Source organism: Ooceraea biroi, chromosome 1 (genome assembly GCF_003672135.1).
Source record: "Ooceraea biroi isolate clonal line C1 chromosome 1, Obir_v5.4, whole genome shotgun sequence".
Classification (NCBI taxonomy): domain Eukaryota; kingdom Metazoa; phylum Arthropoda; class Insecta; order Hymenoptera; family Formicidae; genus Ooceraea; species Ooceraea biroi.
The window spans coordinates 6,859,661-6,884,445 of record NC_039506.1 but is presented as its reverse complement, the minus strand read 5'-3'; the positions used below and the strand labels follow the sequence as shown (position 1 = coordinate 6,884,445).

General features: G+C 40.9%; 1 protein-coding gene across 1 annotated transcript; it reads left to right on the top strand.

The window, feature by feature from the left end:
- The first annotated feature begins 4,183 nt into the window (after positions 1-4,183).
- On the top strand, positions 4,184-19,696 carry LOC113563550 (serine proteinase stubble-like). Its single transcript, XM_026975203.1, is given in 11 exon segments — positions 4,184-7,836; positions 12,018-12,343; positions 13,155-14,607; positions 15,664-15,807; positions 16,190-16,336; positions 17,300-17,376; positions 17,907-18,007; positions 18,518-18,789; positions 19,008-19,162; positions 19,447-19,462; positions 19,465-19,696. Coding segments are annotated over 11 exon segments (2,946 nt in total). The 5' UTR covers positions 4,184-7,727; the 3' UTR covers positions 19,611-19,696.
- Positions 19,697-24,785: the final 5,089 nt, after the last annotated feature.

The following is a 24,785-nucleotide window of genomic DNA, read 5'->3' as shown; positions in this document are numbered from 1 at the left end:
TCTACGTGTCAAACTACATCTTACACAAATCTCGCTAACCCTCACACAATATAGTCCTCGCATAAATAATTCCAAGGAATAGCCAAAACAGAGAGAAAGAAAACCCAGATCATCATCAACTCACCCTTAATTTGACGCGGATTGAGAAGCACTGCGTGATAAGAGAACGGCGCATTTACGAGGCTCCTGTTAAGCCTTCTCGATATATTCTTCCCCGTGTTTTCAACGATTCCTTTATTTTATCCACTCCTCGTCCCCGCATGTACGTTTCCGCCGTGCTTATCGTTGCCCTTGATTTATAACATCAGTCGAATGGTTTTGCGGTAGTTCCGCTCCACATTTCTCTCACGCACATACTGGCACATGCAGGCACCCCCGAAACGATCATTGATAGACTTTCGTACTATATAACTATGTCATTATGATACATCGTCTGCTCCATAGGATCGTAGAGACACGGCCGACCAGCAAGATCAAGAATCTACCTAGAAGATGCATCAAAAGGACATAAGATCGGTCTTCATTTGACTGTTACTTGATGGCGGTTTGGCGCGGTGGAGAAAACCCTCCTTTTCTCAACAAAAATCGTCCTTCACCACGTGCGAAGAACGTCATTGCGTGGGTGTTCGCCGCGTTCGTGCTCGTGAAACAGGCTTAAGTCATCCCGATTTAAGTTCCCAGGGTTGCTTACATCCTTCGAGGTGAATAAGAAGGGATGAGGAACGATGAGATTACCGGGATGCGGAATTAATGGGTTACGTTTGAGGAGCATACTTCTGTTGTTCCGATTGCAGTTTAGCGGATTGTGGTTGTTGTAGTATCTGATTCGAGCTAACAAGTACGCGTTTTCGCTGTTCGCGTGTAAGGTACGTTTAAAATAGATTTCGCGCACTTGGGGAGTCATTCCACGGGAAAGTTGTAAAGAAGTTGAACGGCAGAAGCGTTAATTCAACCGACGTAGTTACAACAACCGGTTCCGTAAAGCGCGGATTATAGTTATTGCAAACTTGGAAAGAAGCTTGTACTGGTGAGCAAGACCTGGATGGCGATGCACTTGTGCGTGTAATTTAAATAAGAAGGTAACAATTCGGTACGGAAAACTTAGCACAGAAATAATTTGTTAAATACTTCTAATATAATAATATATTGTATATATATATAACAATATTTATTTATAAAATTATAGTATCATGATATAAATCTCCAATTTTCTTTATAAAAATGATTGTTTATACTGTACATGACAATTAAATTAATTAATATTAATTTCTCTGCTCCTATTTTATTTTTAGATTCACGTATTTACTGAAATGGCTATTGTTATCTAAAAGTTTAATACTTTTTTATATTATTTTATATCCTGAACATTTTAACTAGACAATTCCATTTAAAAGTCTGAATTGCGTTTTAAATGTAATGCTGAGGATCGCCCTGTGTGTGTTAGCTCTATAGGTAAAGACTTACCTGGTGCAGGTACATTGTAGATATACATAGACAATGGATATACTAATACTAATTTATTCATTAAATTTGTTCATCAATACAGTATTTAAAAGATAAAAAAATGACAAGCAATATTATTATATCAAACATCGTAAAAATAGATATTTTTGATCTATATATTATATAATTATCAATATACCTAATATTGCGATATAATTACGTTTTACAACTTTATATAATAATAGACAATTGTCATATTCATAAAAATTGCTTCACGAAAGATATTCTCATTTTTCGGAGTTGCTCAACTTTCTTTATAAAATGAATCTTAAACAAGATTTTTAAAATTACGAACTTGGAGAGACCTGCGTTGGATAAAATGATTACCTAAAACCATTTAACATAAATGGAAAATTTCGTTAAAACTTACTGTCTGATACAAGTTGCTTGTTATTATAAAGAATTGAATTACTGATACTAATGATACATACTGAGAGATTCCCAGATCCAGAGAGATACCGAAATGATTTCAAAGATCGTCTCGAGTCAGGTAGATCTCAACCGCATTATTATCCCAATTATCGCGTTGCTGTCTAAAATCGCGAACACACGAACGGACCACCGGCATTCGCCTTCGTTAACCATGATCCCGTCTTGTTCATTCGACGAAGTCGTATATCGAAGGAAAAAGAAAAACATCGCTATCCCCTAATGAACATCACGAATCCGAGCGACGATCGGAAAGAGGAAATAATAATAAAAAAACGAAGAAAACGAAAAAAGAAGGAAAGAACGGAGGTAAAGGAGGCACCGTCGATGATACGAACAACCGTCCGCCGCCGACCTGCGAACGGCGACAACGAGGTCGTAGTAGGGGAAAGAGACGAGCGAAACCGCCAGGGTGAGGGAACAACGTGCATGCAGGAGAAGGAAGTCCGATGGTGGCGGCAGAAGAGGGAACCACCGCAACAGGTAGAACGAAGAGGGAGGAGGGTAGAAGGGTACGGGGAGAGAAGGAGGTCTCGGGACGTTCCGAACGCGCGAGGGAGACGAAGAGGAACGCGCGAGAGAACGGTCATTGCCACCACCTCACCTCGAGTCGGAGCCCGCACGCTAGAGTCTTCGTCGGCACGAAAACCGCCGACCCCGGCACGATCTACCGTCCCCGGCTGTCTCGCAGTTTAGCTTGCCGTGGTTTGTACCCACTCGGCTCTTTACCTACCTACCTACCTACCTACCTGTGGGGGGGCCTGTTGCTCCTCTCTCACGAGGACGCGGACGAGCGCTCTCGCGCTCGCCGCGCGCACGCGAGCGAGCGAGCGAGCAAGCAAGCGTTCACCACGATGCGTGTCGTCGTGGCCTGCCGATTCTTCGTGCAGGGGGAGCGAGCCCGCAAGCGAGCACCTGGATCGGGGATCGGCTGATCCAGAAGTCGTGAACCGAGCAAACCAGTTCGATAGGTGCCAGCCGTGGCGAGCAGGTCGAGCTGGCGGCTGCCACAGTCCGAGTGTCTACCGAGCGGTATCCTTCACCCATCCTCGGAACCCTTGTCGCGGACCTAATTATCCGACGTGACGAAACACTGATATTTGCGTCTCCCGAGTGGATGCCTTCGCGAGGTAGTCAAGAAGAGTCCTCGTCTAGGACCCGAAGCGATCGCGGGGTCATCAGATGAGACAGGGTGGCGCCGGTCGCGAAGACATCACTCGACGGGCTTCGACCACGTGGCCGCAGCCGCCCAGCGGGGAGTCACAGTCGTTCGAGGGTGTCAGGTCCAAATAATCGACGCCGGGTGATCTGGCTTGATCTCTTGTCAGAAAGTGTCAGGATCTCTGGGACCTCGGTATCACGGACGTGACGACGACATCGACGAAGACGACGACGACAATGCACTGTCGCGACGCCTGACAACGTCGACAAGAAGAGCTTCGTGGAGCACCGCGGCAGGAGCAAGAGCAGAAGCAACAACGACCGCAACAGTCCGACAGACCGGCGGCTGTCAAGGTATGCTCTCTGTCTCAAGGTCCGAGGTACGAAGAAGCGCCGTACTCTCTTTTCTTGCGCGAGTGACCTTCGTCGATATTACAACGGCCAACGGTCGGTGGTATCGTTTTTGTCGGCGTGGATGAGAGAGTAAGGGGGAGGGAACGGGGAGAGGGAGAGGGAGGAAGAGGGAGACGACGCAGCTTCGCGGATGATTCGGGGTAATTAAGCGATTCGATCGTGTGATTATATTGGCACTTCCTGCGCTGCGTCGCTGGGTTCCTAGTCAACCGTTGTTACTGAACTTGGATGAACAGGTGCTTACCTCTGTGGTCCCCGTCCTTGATCCTCGGGATCAGTACCCTGGCGCGATTAATATCTTCTTTTTATCGTTTCTCTGCGGTCGGACAGTTATTGGTTATAACTATCGACGTGGTTTAATTTAATCTTCTTTTTTTATCAGCTTTTTCCATTAACTTCTCGCGGCCGAAAAACCCGCTGACAGCTTGATCTTTTCCAGGATGAAGGTACCTTAAAATCAATCAATAAATTTCTGGGTAAAACGGTAATCGTGTCAAGTGTGTAAAATTGAATAATATTTATAGAAAAGAAGATTATACACACAGTTTTCCATTTTCTTTAATACGCCAGATAGACCTAAAAGTTCAAGGCGAGTGACTCAAGAGCAAACAACACATAGTAGATTGTGCGTTGATTTTATAAATAATCTCACTTAACAAATTAAAAAAGAAGAAAGAAGCAACAGTAGACATCACACTTGTTTGAATCCAAGTCAAGCAAACACGTAAATGATGGTGACTATGGTGATTTTACTTGATTATGCCGATATTATCCGCTTGATGAGCACGCTTTATTGCGCGGATAATCAATTCTCAGAAGTTCACATGTGTGTGTATGCTACCGTGACGTTTATCGACGAGCGGGACATATTGCAGATCCGTTGTCGAAGTTAACCGCATGTTCTTTGGGATAGCGGTATACTTGACTCGTTTCAGCTGAATTTCATTCGTACCTGGCTGGGTGAACGTGCGCGTGTGCGTGCATGCGTGTAAACTAACGTCCGTCTCGATTTTACGCACTTTCATGCATAATTCATGCGAGAGCTCACTGAGAAAAATCTGGTATCCTTTGAAACGGCTTGTTTATTTCGACAAAAAATACCTCTTAGACGCTTCTTCGCGACGATATTAATAATTGCTGACGCATGTCATTGTCTCTTGAAACGTCTGCAACGTAAACCCGTCGAGAATCGATACGAGAGTTGACTTGGAATTACATTCAGAGAGGAATTTGATAGAGAATTAACGGTATTTCCATTGGTACCGTATAAGACTAATTAAACTAAACTTGACGCGCTTATAAATAATCAAGCAGCCCCATAAAATTCTAAATTATATGATGAATACAAGCCGCAAAGAGCATCGCCGCCATCGTGATAGAAACGTCCAAGCTAATCTTACATGCGCTACCACAGAACGCACTTGTAGATATTATACATTATTTTGCTAAATAATCTGCTGTAATGGCGCGACTCGCGTAGCCCAGGATTGAGACTTACGGTTTTATTCGCGCGTAGATCTCGGCGCCAACCCACATGTGCGCCTCGCATTAGATACGTGAGCACAAATGAAAGTGGCAGGTACCGTTACAGTAGCGAGTGCCACGTTACGACAAAAGCTTTTTCTACGTGTGTGGACACCACGCACGTGCGTTCCAGTCGCTTTCGTCCGCCAATTAAGATACACCATTGTCGGCAATATGCACGATTTTCTCCTCAAACGGAGAGCAATATTAATCCCGCGGATGAAAAATCGTTAATACTCTAATGAAACTTAGTCTTTAAATGTAATCATTATTGAAAATTGAGAGTTTCGTCGACAAAGCGAAACGATATTGCTGAATTAATTTTAAAAGAAAGAATATAAGTTTTTCTAGCATTTGAGCATATTCAGTGCGCCTATTAAAAATCGCATGGCATTCTATCGGATTATGTACGCCTCGTTCTCAGTCAATCAGCGGACTTCGCGCGCCCAGACTTTAAGTGAAAGAAAACAGGATACTAATTAGAAATGCATTGACTACCGAAGATAACTGTTGCCCAGCATTTTAGAAGCCGGGACAAACCGGTGACCTGACCATCGACAAGCAAACGCAACTCACGTCGACATTCACTCGTTGCTTCATCCACCCGAATTCCTGTCCCTGGATAACTGTAGTGGTTTTTATCACTTCCTCGAGACGAGGCATAGGAGAATGCACGCTGAATGAAATCACTGCATTTCCCGGATTCCCGGTAAAAGAACGCTGATTTAACGCTGAATTAATCAATATTTATGACACTTTTTATGTCGCGATACAATAACCGATCACAAATATACAAAAATTTTATAATTCTTTATTGTGGAAACAGAAATATTATAGAGTATCTATAATGAAAGAAATATTAAAGTCTAAAAATATAAAAATTGATCATTGATTAGATGAAGAACAAGAACAGCTGCTCTTCTCTTATAATCAACAAATAAACAAAATTAATTATATTACTACATAATGATAAATGAAGCTAATAAAGTTGGCAGGAAGTTAGAATTGATGGGTAAAACTATGATTATTCATAATAGACTATAAGTAATGCGTTTAATATTCAATTTGAATATATGGAGTGCACGTGGATTGACTTGATGATCGCAAGATGATCGCCGCCCATCTCCACCGCAGCATGATACGAGCTCGGTGAAGTATAACGTTACACCCAAATTCCTGCCTCCGAATAACTGTAATCCAGTTCTTGCCGATTGCCCGGCGACGCTTTATCGAGTAACTACATCGCTGACGGCTCTATGAGCAGTTAGTCTCCCGAGATGACGAAAGATACGGACACGTAGCGAGATCAAAAGAATTGCCAAAAGAGAAACCGGAAATAGAATCTCAAGATCCCTGTATAAAAGCAAATTAGCTGGAAATCTTTCTCGGAGGACCGAGGTGCTTCCTGATCCTTTATCTTTTTCTTCAGCTTTGGCAGTGGCAGATCTGCCGAACAAATTGCGCAAAACGAGCGTTTTTCGCGATTAGGTCGTTGACCGAGTCGATATTTCTACGTCAAGATCGACTTGAAGAAGGCGACTACTCATATTCAGCCTTGAGTCTACATTCATCTCATCGTGCAGCCTGCGATCAATTGTAGACTCTGCCAAACATGTTTTTATCCGTCAGAATTGCATGTGACTGGACAAGTGGAGAAAAGATCAAGTAAAGTGACAATCACGCTATTATTTCTTCTATTTCTTCTATTCACGCTATTATTTCATCTTAAACTCAATTTTCGATCAAACTTTCGATTGAGAAGTTATGTAAGACATGTACTTGCGCTTCAATTAGATTAGATGAACAAACAGCAGCGCGAGTTCTTAACCAATTAAATCCGGATGTGATTTCACGCTCGATGAACAATCAGTTTCGGCTTACTCGTTTTAGCGCGTTTCATAATACTAATGTCAGTAACAGAGCGTAAGAAGTGTGCCGAGAGAATCATGCTCAAACATGAATTAGTCATAATTAGTTACGTAACATTCGTGTTTAGTTCTGCATCACGAAAGCATTTCACACTTCGCTTCGCTGTGCATACGAGGATGTGCACAGTCGTTTCCGTTTGTTTGCTTTTGTTCGTTGCAGAAGAGATAAATGAGCTGCACCCTTTGGTGTGACGAGAGACCAGCAACTGGCCAAGTGATCCAGTATCACTGAGGCGTCAGGAGCATTAATCCGCATTAAAATTATGAGCGTGATTATGAGAGACAGATGTAAGTGCACAGTGCAAGCCAGCCGTCGTCTGCTGACAGTGGCTCACCGTTTCTTCGACGGAGCAGCATCCGGTGGCAAATTGAAACGAGTCTGCGAGTGGCGTGCTGCTAAAAACGAACATTAAAACGTCGCATTGAGCACATTGACGCTCCGGAGTAATCAAGTGCAATTACGTCACGTAATTACGTCCAGACGGAGAGTTCTTCGGTTCATCACCCCGTCCAGTCCGCGTGAGAACGTTCCCAGACTTATTGTCGCGTCGTGAATGTCACGGTCGGTCTCGCCTGAATCGCATTCAGATAGATACCTGCCCTGCGAACCCTTAAAACGCACCGCTTTACATTAGTTAATTATATTACTAAAAAGATGGAGATCAGGTCTTATGACGAGAATGACTAATTGAACAGGTGTTTCGGAAAGAAAGAAACCAGCTTTCCTGAAGAATCAGTCTAATTCCTTCTGGCTGCCCTTTGTTTCAGATGTGCGAGCGACGGAAACAGGCCTGGGCCGCCATATTCATCAGCAACGTGTTGATCCACACCGTTGTTATCGCCAGCCCGATCTATGTTCCTCAATTTCTACCAGGAAGTAAGTGCTTCAGATTGCTCTATTATTCGCGGGAAGCGTATCAATAGTTTTCCTACCGATAATATCGAGAGGATCGCGGCGAGTTTCTCTATAACACATGATATTTAATGATCGCAATTTGCTGATTAAATTGCCGTTACGTCGTCTTACGGAAATTGCACGCTGCCTCCGGCGTATCGACCTCCAATTTGCCCATTATAAGTGGCTCTAATCGAGCATAATTGCAGACATAATCGGATTAACGATCGAAAGAAACTCGCGGCATTCTTTCAAAGTTATGACTCTTAAGATTTGTTATCACAATCGAGAATGATATTAAGATGCTGGTTAAAGTTACTGATCTACATCTCTCTCCATCAATATCTTCCGTATAATATCGTCCGCATCTTTGAATATGAATTTATGGACGTGCATTTATATGACGTCGATGTCATGAAATTACACTCTAAATTTTCAAGATCTTATATCAAGTAACTATTACAGATATGTTTACAATTTATATGTTAGCAACGATGTATAAATTTATCAATTTTAATTAGCAGATTTATGTATAAAGACCAGTTATTTGCAGTTTTCTTTCTGTTTCGTCAGAATCAATATCGGAAAGTGTACGTATTTATAATTTAAGCTGTTAATCTTGAAACGTGAGATGAATTTCTTAAACTGATTTCTATAGATCTACAAAATATTTGCGATCATTCCGCTGAGTCTTTACAATCGTTGCATTTTCCTCGTGTGTCTCGCCCAGCTGAGTAACGGATCGGTATACAAATGCCAGTAACCGGCACAACGAGGTCCGATCGTTCTCTACGTGCGTGTGCGTAAGCGCTTGCCTGTCTCCATCGTGCAGCGACATTGAACCTACCTTGAATTCGTGTTCGAACGGAACGTGGGCGGACTGGTCAGTTTTCTGTAGAAGTGGGTCAACCACGGTCATTGGACCGCATGACTTACAATAATTTTTCCGTCATCCGCCGTCACCCTCAGTTCCATGCATTTTTGTGTGACCATTCCCGTCGTGTGCCAACATGACAGTCACAACAATCTTATTATTTCATATCTTATTACAGCCTCCTCTTGACAGTATTCCAATTCCTTCTGCACAAGCAAATTCACCGCACTGTAAAGGATGAATCTCTTAAAAAATTTTTAGTGAGAGAGGAATTTGATGTTAGTGGAAGACAAGACTTTGACAAATATTAATTTTAATGCATATTTATCTTGAAGCGACATTATTCGCATAATTACAATAATTTGCAAGGCTTGTACGACAATACGAGGAAAGGATCCGTTTCGAAAGTAGATGTTGCTCTCGCGATCACGCGAAATTTCCGTTCCCTGACGACGTTCATCGCGATCAGATAAAGCACTTTCCTATGTGATCCATGATGCGAGTGAAATCCTTTGCGCGCGGCCGCGCGCGTGGGCGTGCGTACACGCTCAGGCATTCTCAGTACCGCTTGAAATTCCGTCAACCGCATAAAGGCGTCGCCTGCAACTTTCTTTTACGACACTGGTGACTAACTAACGCGTCACTTCCGCTAGCATACATTTCTACGCGGAAGGATGACCGGCGTAGGACTATTTGGGCGAGCGATCTGACCGACTGACCTGGTAGCGCGAGCACCAGAGGACCGTGAACAATTTTGTGGTTGATTTTCACTTATCACGAAACGTCCCGATAGATCTGCGAAAGAAAGTAAATACTCACGGAAAAACCGACCATGACGTTTCAATGACCCGTACACGTCACTCTGAAATACGTGAACTGTAGCGTGCGATTCATTGCACGCCTAATTATCGATTGTCTAACTTCGTCGATCTTATTTCTTGTTGTAAATCGTTAATCTGTCGTCAAACAAATCAAAACAAATATTTCTGTCGGGCATTTGACTTCACTGTCAGTGACAATATCTCTAATCCGTATCATAATCTTTCTTTTCAATCTTGTCTAAATCCAACGCAAGTGTTGTATATAGCGCTATTGAGTAACACGAAGTGTCCATCACGTTAAATAATTTGTCACTTTCTTTGGCGTAGTGCACCTATTCCCGTGATAAACCGTTGACGGTTCTCCAGGTGAGGTGCATGCCGAGAACGCCTGGTCCATCCAGGCCTCGGGTCAGATATGTCCGTTTAATCACGCTGAGCTGGGGCACCCCTGGAATGTGCACGGTGATTTCGTTGAGCCGAAGACCTCGGAGATAGAGAAAAAGAGAAAAACAGATAGAAAAAGAGATAAAGAAAGAGATAGAAAGGAAGGTAGAGAGAAAGAGAGAAGGCGTGAAGGAAGCAGGAGGAGATCGTGAGGTGTCTTAGAGGGAAACAGACTGTTACATTAGGCTATGACTGTGACCCACTTTTGGGTCGGGCAACTAGCTCATACATTGAAACTTAACGGTACCGAGATGCTTCGCCTCGCCTGACATCAATTCGTTCTTCGATATATAATGCGGCATACGCCGTATACGCACTAGCGGTGTTTTACGATGAGTCGTTGATAAAACTGCGATCGCGAGGGAATCTGAATTGAAATGTTCTTGTACGAAACTTACGGACTTGCCAGATCTTTCGATAATATTTGTCAAAATCAATAGAGCCTATTAACTTGGTAGTTGCACGTCTATCGTATCATGGAATTCTCGTTTTTCAACTCTTGGTTGGATCAGATTAATAATTTGCTTTATATGTAGGTAAGTTTTCGTGTTTATAATAAGTACGATTAAAATTATTAATTTATTATTAATTACTGATATATAATCAAATAGAACCTTCCAGTAAAAAAACACTTAAATTGTAAACATTAGATTGATATACACATTGTAACATCTAATGCATTGCTTAAATATTCATAATACTATTTGAACCGAAGTGGTATATAAATATTCATAATAATTATAATTAGGGTATTATATGTATAAAGTTAAAATAAAGGTGTGAGAAACTTTCTATCAATACTCTAGACCGTTATATTTTTGCCAGAAAGTTCATGTTCTTTTTTATGAAGCACTTCGCACTTCTTCATCTTCCTCTGACGCGCATTCTTCTCTCGTGGCTAACTGTATAGCAGGACCGTATGAATCATTGTCAAAGCAGACTTCTGTCACTCCGTTATACGCCTCTGATATTCCCTGACTTCTTAAGCTTAACGTTACATTTGTTTGTTTATCTACCTTTCGCCCAGATAATGCGTCAAAATCCCAGAAAAGAAACCTTGTTATTCGAATGATTCCGTCCAAGTGACACGCATGTTCGATTTTGAGCAACTAGTACTAAGCGATCTGAAAATAGATCGATTCTGTAAACGTTGCAAACTTAGAACAAGTTCCGTAAGTGGTATCAATGCAGCTGATGATTATCGTAGGAAGCGTTAATGACGTTAGCCACCACCGCTTATCACCTGCGGTATTCAGCTGATATTTACGCTTATTGGAATTTCACCGTAAAACGGAGCCATCCGTCATACTTGCGCCACATCTGCTTTTTGATTGCGCTTCGCAATTATGCGCCACGTATGCCGCCCCCCGTCTTCCATCATCCGCCGAAGAGATCGCCACTTGAACGCTCGGCAGGACCATTAAAAGAGAATTATAAGCAGATACGTTGACGATACGAGAGCGAAGTGTTACGGACGGGAATGTGGAACGTATGCCGTGAATGAACAGTTATAGACATCGGGTGAGGGTTGATATACACTCTGGACGAGATCAGAGAACACGGAAGCATTTATCTAGCCGCCGTTGACGGCTGTTCGAGGGAATTCCAGTTCGAGGCATATCTCCAACGTTTCATTTCGTCAGGTTCTGTTTTTTCTTTTTTTTTCATCGTGGAGCAAAAGAGCCTTTACTTTCGCATTAATTTACGAGATGATCTTCCGAACGGGAAGATCCCCGCCTATCGGCTAAGACAATCGCGTACCGTTGCGAGGCATCGCGCCGGAGTTCCGGCGAATTATCTTTATGAAGCATCCTATGAGAAAGAGCCGCATAGAGTAGTAGAAAGAAATACTACGAAGATATTTCACGCGTACGAAATTAAAAAATTTCATGATATTTGAGAATACTTTCGACAAATGTAACATTCAATGGTGTCTGCATTAAGAGATACTCATTGAGAAATGTTTCAGTTGATTGAAATGTTAAAGACAGGATGTAACGGTTGCTATTTCTTCGGTTTTACAGCCACAGGAAGAAACATCAGGCATTTGCCCTGCGTGTCACGCAGAAGTGGCGAGACCGGCGTGTGCATGTTCGCGTTTACTTGTGCGAAGGCTAATGGCACGCATCTCGGCACTTGCATCGATCGCTTCTACTTTGGTAGCTGCTGCAAGATCGACGACGAGCCGGACATTTTTCCGCAGGACAACAGCATCGACGATGGACCGCCGCCGCCACCAAGGCCATTCATCACGACCCACGGGCCCATCGAGAGCAATGACATACCAGAGTACTTTACCAGGCCGAAGCCGACTGATGAGAAGAAACCGGCCGAGACCCCTCAAACCACGGCAAGTAGATGTAGCGATCGCTAATGATACTGCGAATCATTAGCTTAACGCGTCCTGCCATGTGTCAGTGAAACGAGTAGCATGACGGCTTGAAATTTTGAGAGGCCGATCGATGGAATTGAAGCGATAAATTTGTAGAATAATTGCTCTGTCAAGTCATCCTTATTAACATCGCGAAGCTAGTGTCGATAAAATGAAGGATAATGAATGATCCGCGGTTTTGATGATTAATTTGATAGATTAATTTGAATCTCTTTATATGTTTGGCACACGTGGAGATCAGAGCAATTTGATATCGTTTTAGAAGATTTTTAGAAGAAGGTGAATGAACAGTGAGAGTGAAATAGTTTAAATTACGATGTGCGAAAGAAGAAGAGAATATTTTCTCAGCTCACATTCAGAATGAGATATGTATAATAACTTTCTCTGCATGAGATCATCGAAATAGGCACAGTAGTTCGCGTGATCTCACAATTGATTCATAGATGAAGAAAGAAAGTTGCTCATTAAAGCGCTTAATCATCAGCATGTAGCAAATTGTGCGTGTATGAATCCCATCTATAGATGTATTCTTCCATTCTATAGCAGAAACCATATGCGACTACCTATCATATCTATAATTATCATATGCAAAATATTGTAGAATATTAAATTTTTATTATCTACATCTTTCTCAGTTGATTGAAAAATTCTGCAAAAAAATATTAACTTGCAATGAATTAAAGATAAATTTATTCTGTTAATCAATTTAAGGAATATTATTATTCATGTAAATAATAAATAATTTTAATGTATCAATATAATTTTGTAGACGACGCCTATAATCTCGAGTACACAAAGCACGCAAAGTTCGGCAAGTACGTTGAGAGACACGACGAAGTTTGTAACAAAGAAGCCAACAATCACAACGATCGAAATGACGACGCAAACTACCCGTCTTTCGACGTTCCAAACTGTGCAAAACGTTGTCGAAGTAGGATCTAGCACGGAAGCCACATTGTTGAAGAGAAATACCACCGTGAACAGACCATCAAGTGTATCACCAAGCACGACAAGGCAACCTACGAAGCCGTCCCTTTCGATTTCTACCCTACGACCTATCATCGAAAATGCGACGAAACCAGCAAGCACCACGACTGTTTCGAAAGCAACTACGAAAAAACCTGTTACGTCCTCAGCAACAGTACACAGACCAACGCAGACGTCCCAGAAGCCAATTTCTTCCACCACTCGCAGGCCGATTCCTCAGTCAACTACAACGAGGAACGTCCTCACGACTACGCAGAAGATAGCGCCTTCGACCAGATTTCCACCGAGGAATACGACGTCAGCCAAGCCGACGACTCAGTCAAACACCAGGAAACCTATTAGCAGCACCAGGAGACCCACCACTGCTACGGTAACGACGAAACGTCCGCTGGTGACTACGAAGAAACCCAGTACGCAAACGAAGCGACCATCTACCTCTTCGAAGCCCTCTACGAGTTCCAGCTTTACTAGCTCTACGTTGTCAGCGACAACCAAACCTCACTCAACCAAACCTCACTCAGGATTGTCCAGTGGGTCGTTCAGCACTACCGTCACACAAAGTACTTTAGCCTCCACTGGAATCAGACCAGCAACTACGACGACGTCAGCTACGAGCACGAGTACAAGCAGTCAAAAGACCACCACTACAACAAAACTTCCAGATCAAAAACTGTCCACGACGAAAACCACGACGTCCAGACCAACCACCAAGACAACTACGAGAACGTCAACCATCAAGACGACCACTCTTCGATCAACAACGGCTAAAACAACGACGGGCAGCAGAACGACCACGTCTAGGCCATCGATTACGACGACGAGGTTGAAGCCCACCAAGGTCACTAGTACGACAACGAAGACTACTAGACCTGAATACACCAGCAGCACGATAACTACGGAAAGAACGAGGCCGTTGTCATCAACCATTGGATCAACACTTGGCGTTACGAAACCGAGACCAACCACGCCAACGAAACCCTTGACGAAAGTTCCCATAAGCACATCCACTGTTGTGGAAGTCACCACGAGCATCTCAAGTTCAATATCCACCTTTAGAAACGAGACCACGTCAACCTACGTACCTCCTACCAAGGGTCAGGATGCTAATAATACCCTCGAGGAGATCCCACTGACTACGTACTCGCCAGGGTTAGTGACGTGGAGTTCTAATTCTGATGAACCTGCTACGAAAACACCCGAGACATCCACATCAACGCCAACGACCACATCGCCAGGTGACAAATATAAAATTATTGTAGTTTTTTCCAATCTTTTATATCGTAATATTATTATATTGTGAATCAATCGTAGTGACACGAGGAGTATGCTCTTATATATTAATATTTAATGCTAATATAAAATTAATCGTATTGATATTAGCTGATTTTTACTAAAAGATCGAGAAATTGATACCTTGTAAAGCAAGAAACAACTTTTGAATTTTTAAGGATTAATTACGATATTATTGAACGGAAAAGAAAAGCGAAAGCGAAAGACAGTGAATTTACCAGTATACTCCATCAAACCTGTCGAGCTTTCGCTATTCTCAGCGTTTTGATGCCTGTGGCGTGCCATACAAACGTGGATCGCTATCATGATTTCCCATTGACGACAAGGGCGTCGCGTTGCACAATGAACGTTCGTTTTCTTCGTTTTCACTTCGTTTAGCATACAGATGCAGCAGAACTAAAACTGCTAATCACGTTTCCGATAATTCTTCGAAACTGTTGATTGATGCCGACGAAGGGAGTATTTAAAATTCGTGTCTGCACATCACCGAATGCAATAGGACATTGGCACGTCGCGAAAATTTATTATTGTATAAAGAATCAGATAGATCGAAACATTTTTTTACCACATTTTGCATATCACATAAGAGACTGTGGGAAGTAAATTAATTGCGTAAGTCCATTTCGAATGATACCTTGCAAGAAGAAACAAAATTCGTTCTTCCCTTGATCGTCCTAAATCAGAGATTCAAACCGGTTCGCGTTGCCTTGGATTAGCATAACGCATCTACCTGAAACTAAAACATTCTGCGAATCGCAGGTTTACGAACTAAAAAGGGCTTTCTTCATTTTTTTCATGTGCATATGGGAAGTCTTTTTAATGCTTTCAATGAACTTTCGGCTCAACCTAATTTATCCCCACCGAACTATTCTTATCGCGATGAATTATCTATTTCTCAAATGCAATTAAAATATTATGGTCTCCTAATTCCCAAAACTTCGTGGTTAATTAAAGTGCAATTATCCTTTATACAATATTTATTTCGTCTGTTCGCTTCGCAGAGCAAGCGGAAACTGATTGGTCGCCGATAACGACTCCGGATGGCTGGATAATGATACAGTCGCCTACTACCGAAAAGATACCGCAAACCCAAGAGTCGACGACCGAACCGGTTGCGGAATCCACTATACAGTCTTTGACTTCTGGTAAGGCACATTAATTGTATCCTTTGTGAGCACTTTGCATAGTTTACTCGCGATTGAAGAACTTTCAAGGATCGGCATAATCGCGCAAACGAGCAGCAACTCGGAAGGAATGCTTTTCAATAAATCAAAAATCAACTACGAGTGTCCGCAACATTTTGCAACAAAACTTTGTTTCTGATAAAATTCTTCTTTGAGATTCTTTAAAATAGAATGCAAGAATAGTCTTCCCATCTTACATGATCTCTAGAGGCACATTTGAGCGATGTATGTCGACGTAACGATATCAATTTAATGCGAGAATATTATAATAAATATGTCATTCTCTCGTTTTATAAGAATCGATTATATTGATTGATAATGCATGATTATCCTGCATTTTCAGTAAAACCAATCACAGAAGGCACCACCATTCCCGATTATATCACGAAGATACCGACACTAGCTACTTTGTCAACGATCGCCAGCGTTACGATTGACACGGAACTTCCGGTACCAATGGAGACCCTCAATATGTCAGACTACAAACAAGGTTAATGCTTAAATACTGGATGGATTAACGCCGTAATAATATGGCGAGCGCATGCACGGGTTGACGCATGAATAAAAGAAATGAGATCGTTTCCAGACTGGATGACCGGAACGAATCGTTGCTCGACTAGAACTAGTCTCAGGGACTAAAAACAAAATGATCGGTGAAATGCGGAACTGGATTCGGGTCACAGTTAGAATTCACGTTATTGCGTTTGATTTTGCTCTAGTTAAACCCTAAAGATAATTCAACTTCTGATGGCACCACGATGCCTTCATCTTCTTCTTCTTCTTACGGTAACATTGAGCTTTTCCCAAGATAAGAGAGACCTTGGTTCTGAGACAATTTACACATTATAGCGAAAGACCGAGTGCAGAAAAAATTTATACTTATTAATGCAGAATTTTTTAATTTTCTTGTTTCCATAACGTATCAATATTACAAAGTTCAATCGAAATTTTCAGAATCTTGAAATTTCCATCATAAATCTTTTCTTGAATCAATCAATTTTGAGACCGTCGCAACTCTTGTTATTTATATTCCACTTAAGTTGAATTACGACCGTATGTAGCAAACATTGTAATTAACTAACTCGCGTCTACTCGAACGTTTTTTGCCATTGAGTAAGTTACTGTCATGTAAATTGCCACTATTCAAACTGGTAACGTAATTTGATTTAGATAAGAATTCTCGGAGATTGTGGCAATCATAAATTCAAACGCCAGTAATTTCCTGTAATAAATGCACGCTGTGAATGTCGTAAACGTTGTGCACACGCGATATTGTCATACATAAAAAAATTCCGATTCCGCATACGGATGCAAAAGAATCAAGTAAGCGAGTCATCCGCGCAACGGTACCGGTTCATCCAGTCGAACGAACATCCGTTCTCCAACATGACCGTCCAACTAAGACTCGCGAAGTTACTCAAGGGTGTAAACTCGACGATGTTTATCCTTGCAGTGTGCGGACGACGACTGTTCCCGGAGTCCAGAATCGTCGGAGGTAACCGGAGCTCCTTCGGGAAATGGCCTTGGCAGGTGAGCGTCAAAAGTTGAACAATTACAATTATCAAAGACACGCAAGAACCGACACGCCTTAAAACGCCTTGAAAGAAAATTTGCCACTATTTTATATTTACACATACTTTAAAAATGGGTGTATTATTCAATTCTTTTGCATTTACGCATTACATTTTAGAGAATGTGGTTTCTGATTTATTACATCTTAACTAAATCCGATAATTATGTAATAGTAGTTAATCTCAAGGATTGCCATCAAAATCAATTCGACCATAAAAATTTCTTAATAATCCTAATTAATGAAATGAGTGGGAAGCATATTCGAGTCAGAATTGATTGATTCGTCGTCGCCAAATGTGCTGAAAAATTCGCAGTAATAGATTTCCTAAATATGGAGGGAAACATAATGATGACCAGCAATCTTCCACATCAATGATAACAATTCCTCCCACTCTATCGCGTGTAGGAGATAATGTGTAGATCGACGGGCGCGATCGCACGTGGCAATTTACGCAACTGATTCTCTGATGCTGCGGATTTCCTTGCAGATCTCGTTACGTCAATGGCGATCGCAGACGTATCTGCACAAGTGCGGCGCGGCATTGTTGAACGAGAACTGGGCTATTACTGCGGCGCACTGCGTCGAAAGGTGAGCGCCGTGTTTGCCGTCGCTGTGACACTCATAATCGAGTTTCCTTGGCATGATATCTCAGCTAGCCATTCATAGCGACGTTCTTTTAACGTTGCAGCGCAAAGACCATTCGCGACAGCGCGACCACGCTTACGATCCTCCCGCGCGATGAAAAAAGATTGTTTCCCGCCTGTACAAACATTTTCTCATCTAGCTTATTTGAGAAGCGAAAAAATCACGGCCATCGCTTGGGGGTGCTACAATATTCTGATGAAATAAAATGTAACAAGGGGTTCCGTGCAATTTTTTTAAAAGCAGATATTCTCATATTTTTTACCTGCTATTTAGATATCTTTATGTTTTATTAATGCGTTTTACAGAAGTGTAAATTTTATTTTTTGATATACAATTTTATTTCCTAAAATGCTTCTTCTCTTTTTAATTTTGGTATTTAAATTAAAACGCGAGATTGTAAAATAACAAAATCTATGAGGACAATTTTCTAAAAAGTTATTATGTATTTTGCAGCGTACCACCTAGCGATCTTTTATTAAGGATCGGTGAACACGACTTGGCGAACGAAGACGAGCCCTACGGTTATCAGGAAAGAAGGGTGCAGATCGTGGCGAGTCACCCGCAGTTCGACGCGCGGACTTTCGAGTACGATCTCGCCTTACTGAGATTCTACGAGCCCCTTTTACCCTTCCAACCGAACGTGTTACCGATCTGCTTGCCGGACGATGATGAAACGTATGTTGGACACACCGCCTACGTCACTGGCTGGGGCAGACTTTACGACGGTAATAAATATATAATTATAATTAAAATCGAAGGAAATTATTCAGAATAAAAAACCGATTTTTGTAAATAATATTAATATGAAAATTACAAGCTTGAAACTTTAACAATTTTATAATTTTATAATTTTAACGTAATTTTACTAGACAGTAAAATAAATCTTTTTTTGCCGTTTATTTATTACGTAGATATTTGAGAGTAGTATTTTATCTTTTTGCAGAGGGTCCATTACCGTCCGTACTGCAGGAGGTCGCAGTACCGGTTATTAATAATACTGTATGCGAGGCGATGTACAGAAATGCGGGTTACATCGAGCACATTCCGCACATTTTTATCTGCGCCGGTTGGAGGAACGGTGGCTTTGATTCCTGCGAGGTCAGTCCTTGTTTTACTTACAATTCTGTGCAGATTAATATAAATTCATCGTCTCTATGTCCTTGTTAAAATTTATTGTCATTTATCAATCCAAGATATCAAAATAGCAATTGTATAGTATATGTATAATACATACAATTTTGAACAAAATACAACTATGTATTTTGTCGCGTACGTACCACATTAAAAATAATTTTTTAAAAAGGACGAAAATGTTTAATATAAAATCCTGTAAAATATTATAAACTAACAATCCTAACTTTTTACAACTCTCTATTCTTCAGGGAGACAGCGGCGGTCCATGGTCATCCAAAGAGCACGAGATAAGCGGTGGATCCTCGCTGGAATCATCAGCTGGGGTATCGGTTGTGCCGCACCTAATCAACCCGGTGTTTATACGCGCATCTCAGAATTTCGCGAGTGGATCAATCAGATTCTGCAATTCTGAGCATCGCGACGGAAGCACGCGCTTGCGCTTGTGATTCGCGCCGCGTCGACTCCTATGAACATTCAAAACGACCGCCAAACGACGGATCGATGCACCATCTTCTGGAGCTGTGAGTCAAGTGCAATCTAGTGGAAAAATTAAGAGAACCAGCGCGAGGATTCATGGAAATCTGTGTGCGTGTTGCGAATACGGACGACGTGTGGCGCCACTGATTCAATTTCGCGAGTGAAGCCGCGAATTTTGAATAAAACTAGCGACGATTCGGCAATGGGACGATAACCGATACCGCCGATTCGCGATACCAGAAACACTGTGGACTGGTGAAAATATTGTCGACGATTAATATTTTTACCGGTGATAACTAATGCGAGAACTGTGAGAGGATCGAAACTTTCGGTCAATTTAGTTTTTTTATCTTAGAACAGATTGTAAAACATTAATTCCAGATTGGAATTGTCACTTTTAGGATAAATTAATCTCTCAAATATTCTTGTACCCAACAGCATTCCTAAGTTGTATTTCCTCTTTTTATCAAACATATTGATTTAACCGTTAACCATTCTTCTTCTGATGTGTTCAGTTTGCTCAAAACCTGATATTTCTATCTATTTTGTATAAAAAAGGATATAGTAAAACATAAGTTTCCAGAAATTACAGTATACACAAAAATTATGTGCAAATGTTGTTATGTGACTTAACATATTTTCTACAATAATGTAGTATATATTTAAATCGATAATTTTAACTTTATAAAAAGTTTGATATTAATTTATCAGTTTTGTCCATGAATATACGTAAAACTTTTATTGCTCTCGAAATATTGTTATTAAAACTACAAACTTTACGCGAAACATGTACGTTACACTGTCTTTTTATTTATTTGTAAATCATCAAAATATACAAGCAGTTGAGCGCAGAATATATAGAGCGTAAACCTAAACCATTGAAATTACTAAAAGCGAAAATATTATTCTCAATTTCCTTGAGTAATTGATTAAAATATCCGATTATCGAATGCAACTCAATAAACAATAAGCACGTCATTATTCACAAAACAAGAAATTATGATCGAATCGCGAGTTTTACCAGTTCAAAATTCCGCATTGTCGATCATCAATTCCTCTCTCATGAATTTTATTCGAAATTTCCATAATAATTCCAAAACGATCTTCATGGAAATTTCAATGCCTTCTTCGAAACTCATGAATATCCAGTTATCCCGATTGATCCTGCAGAGAGGATCGAGAGAAAATGCACTACGGCTCTCTGTAAATTCTGTGCCCCCTCTCCGCATCGAGGACTTCGTTTCGTGCTCACTTGAGTCTGGTCTCAAGTAGAAACGAACTGAGGGTATTAAAATAAAGGTAAAAGTGTGCTCATTAATTGTAACGGCTCGTTTGCGAGCGACTCATTACGCGCGTTTCGATCTTACGTATCCTCGATGCAATTGCGAGTCAAGTCTAACTGGATTGGAAAACGGGAGGATGAACGCAGTTGTATTACGCGAGCTACACATATACCAAGATATTATTTATAATTAAATTTATAGAAAAAAATTTATATATATAAATATATAAATATTATTATATATACATATATATAAATCTGTGTATGTGAGCACGCAACTACACGTATGCAACGCTGGTATGCGTGTAATTTATTCCCGCACGTTGCAGAGAAATGGGAGTTTACGCGCAGACATTGCATGTCACTATATTTTTAATTACATTATATTTTGATTAGTAAAACCGTCGCTCGCTCCCTCGCTCGCGCGGGCGCGATTGCGTCAGAACTTTAATGCAATTCATGTACGTTCAATCCGGTTACATGAAATATTTAAACTCACATCGATTTAACGTTCGCTTCGTGAGCAATACTTTTCACCAGTTAAAGACGAAGATAAAAACCGCCCTCAATGCGCAGTGAACAATGCTGCAGTTGAGATAACGCGATTCGACACACCTGTAAATATTTGGTATCGATCGAATTGGCGTGGTACGGTTTGTGCGATGTTCTTCTTCACCTACCTACCTACCCGCTTTTCATCCCTTATCACCACGATCGCTATTGTGTTTACCAGACGAGCATTAAAAATGATCGTCCGCGCCCGCAAAATCATACCAGTCTGCGCCCTCCCGTGCACCCCGTGATTTCACCCCTCTGCTACATCCGTGTGCATTATTCTCCGCCACAAATCCCCGCAACAAATGGCACCGCGAACAATAGTGTGGGCGCTTGATATTTGCACAGCAAGAGAGTTCGTGATTTCGAACATCGCCCACGCGCGTTGCACGGACGCCCACCCTCTTCGGTCTGAGCGCCAGCGTAACCGAGGATTTAGGCGAGGGGAGGAATTTTGCAAAATTGAGTTCGCCGCTTTAATGAGCGGACGCGGATCCTCGATAAACTCGTAACGAGACCGTGATGGAACGCCGCCAACGTTACATGAAAATTTCATATCGTTATAGTACGTTTGAAAAAGTTCTTTCTGGAAATTGATCCCCTGAGAGGTGTCAATAAACATCCTTCAATACTGATTTCAATATCTATAGAGAAGTATTTGTCAGAATAGCAAACATTCCTGAAAAATGTCGTCATTAAGATATAATTACAATTAACATTCTTTCTCTCTGTCTCTCTTTCTCTCTACATATAATCGAGACAGAAATGAGATTGATGAGCAGGATGGACTCTAAATATGTAATATATTCTACATACAAGCATTATGGAATGCCAGATAAGCGAGAAAAGCGATAAGACGAGTTATAAACGTGCACAGGAAGTGAGAATTTTCACGAGATAAAGAGAGCCTTGATAGCGTTCGCGCGTCTTATTCGTCGTATTTCTCACGCCAGATATCACAGAATGTTAAGTGCGTGCATCGCACGGGGTTACTCTCCTCGGCTATAAATTTTCCCGATGTTAACGGTGCGTTGGCAGTCGTTAAAGATCGAATGAATCCACGTCTGGAAAGCAATCGGTAAAATTTCCCTTCCCGTGTAAAAGGTACCAGTCGACCAGCCGTGAAAGGCGTCTCTCGAGATACAGTTAAAATTCGATGGAGCTTCTAATCATGAAGTTTATTGACCGCCATTGATCCGTCAAGCTCAATGCACTTATTTTGTTATTACATTAATTATCACAGATGCCGATTATGATACGTGTTCGATGACGATGCTGTCGTTGTGCTTGTATTTCAAGCGATTGCTGGCTGCTCGTACGGTCGTATCGGCGAAACCGATTCGCATTAAATGTACCAGAACGAATACGAATTCCTCGATCCGTGGGATCTGTGTAAGCGAGAGCGCGAAGCTCATGCGAAGGAAAATTTTATCAACATCTGTTCAAGGCACCGTCATCTCATAGGGCTTAATGGAGGTACGCGAAGCATAAAGAAACATTTTCTCTGGTCTTTTACTTTTTTTTAATACGTGAAAATAGACCGTATTTTAAAAGGTCTAGAATGCCAGGAAATATAGTAGAACGTTAGTTCACTGGAGAAGCGCATGAAAAAAAATCCCTTTTGAGTCTCAAGCGGGAATGCACAAAACTCTACTTAAGTAAAGTATTTCAGTGCACTCTTTTTCATTACGAGCAGAAATGTCATGTAGAAAGAACACTTTAGCAAGAATTTAAATTGTAATTGCAAATGGAGAAAGAAAGATTACTACTTCCGTCAATCTCAAACGACTAGCTGCAGACGACAATTTTAATTTGTGAATTTGTCTGTCCTAAACAAATATTGTCTGTGTGTGTGGCCTGATTTCATCAAAACTACATATCACACGAGAGAGATGTGTACAGAAGAGTAATAATGTACGGAATTTCTGGTACACGCTATACCGCGTTAATCGTAAAACAAAGCAAAGCGACAGAAATAACGGGAGTTTGAAAAGATCATTGTGTTTTATCCAAATAAAAAGAACAGATTACGTAGATTACATTGTAACTTTCTCGTTAAATAAAAAGCTTTCACCTATGTCTTTTTTCGTCACCACATAAAGAGTGGAGACAAAGTCATTTATTTGCACATTTCTCCAAGAGTCAGATGATTGTTTTAACATCTTGCTTCTGTTAATTGACAGTCATCATAAGATCTATCCCGAAAAAGTGTTGAAACAATTTCGATATTTCGATATTTTCTTTGTTGTTTTTTTGCAAGTTCTGATTAAAATATATAAAGGAATTATTACAAAATGCTTTCTGTGCGGCAAGCATCTTTTACTTCTCATTTTTTAGTTCACTGTATTCATACTTTAGTTCACTATATGAGATCTACGAGGACAAACAACTGCACTTGATATTCCCTGGTCAAAACAGCAATCGGCCTAGAAAGGAATCGCGTTTTTAGATTATGTTTAATGGGACAAGCGCAACACAATTGCAGTCGATTTGAACGGCAATACAATTCTTTCGGAATGTGACTCTCTTTCTTTCCTTCTCTTCCTCCCTTTCTCCATTTCTCTCTCTCTCTCTCTCTCTCTCTCTCTCTCTCTCTTCTCCTTCACGCAATTCATTGGAACGCCGTGATTCGAGCGTTTGATAAATAAGTCTATTAAAATAATGTTTACGTGGATTTATATGGACAACTTTTTCCTGGCGCAATACCGTAATAAATTCAACAACGTAATCTGCGTGCTATTCGATCTCATGCAGATGGATACGCCAATTTATTTTACTCGACTATTTTGAAATTTATTATACTTACGATCTACAGAACGTAAACATTGCGTATAAATAAACTGTCCTCGATATCGAAGTTTTATAATTGCCAGCACTTATTCGTGATATTCGAGTATCTAAGTGTGCTCTAGAAAATAAGAATGAGAAATTACAGAAATAAGCTCTACACTTTAATTAAAATATAATTGTAGACCAGAATAATGTACTATTCTATCTTATTTATCTATTTTATGTTTTAAGGCTAGAATTTTTTCATTTCTGAGTTTACGGTATTTTCAATAGCAGAGAACTCTAGCAATATAAAAAATAATGATATCATCAACTCAGAACTCCTCGGAAAAAGAAAAAATTTCTAGGGTAGAACTTTTTCATTTCTGAGTTTACAGTATTTTCAATAGCAGAGACCTCTAGGCAATATAAAAAATAATTATATCAACAACTCAGAACTCCTCGGAAAAAGAAAAAAATTTCTAAGAGCTAGAATTTTTTCAT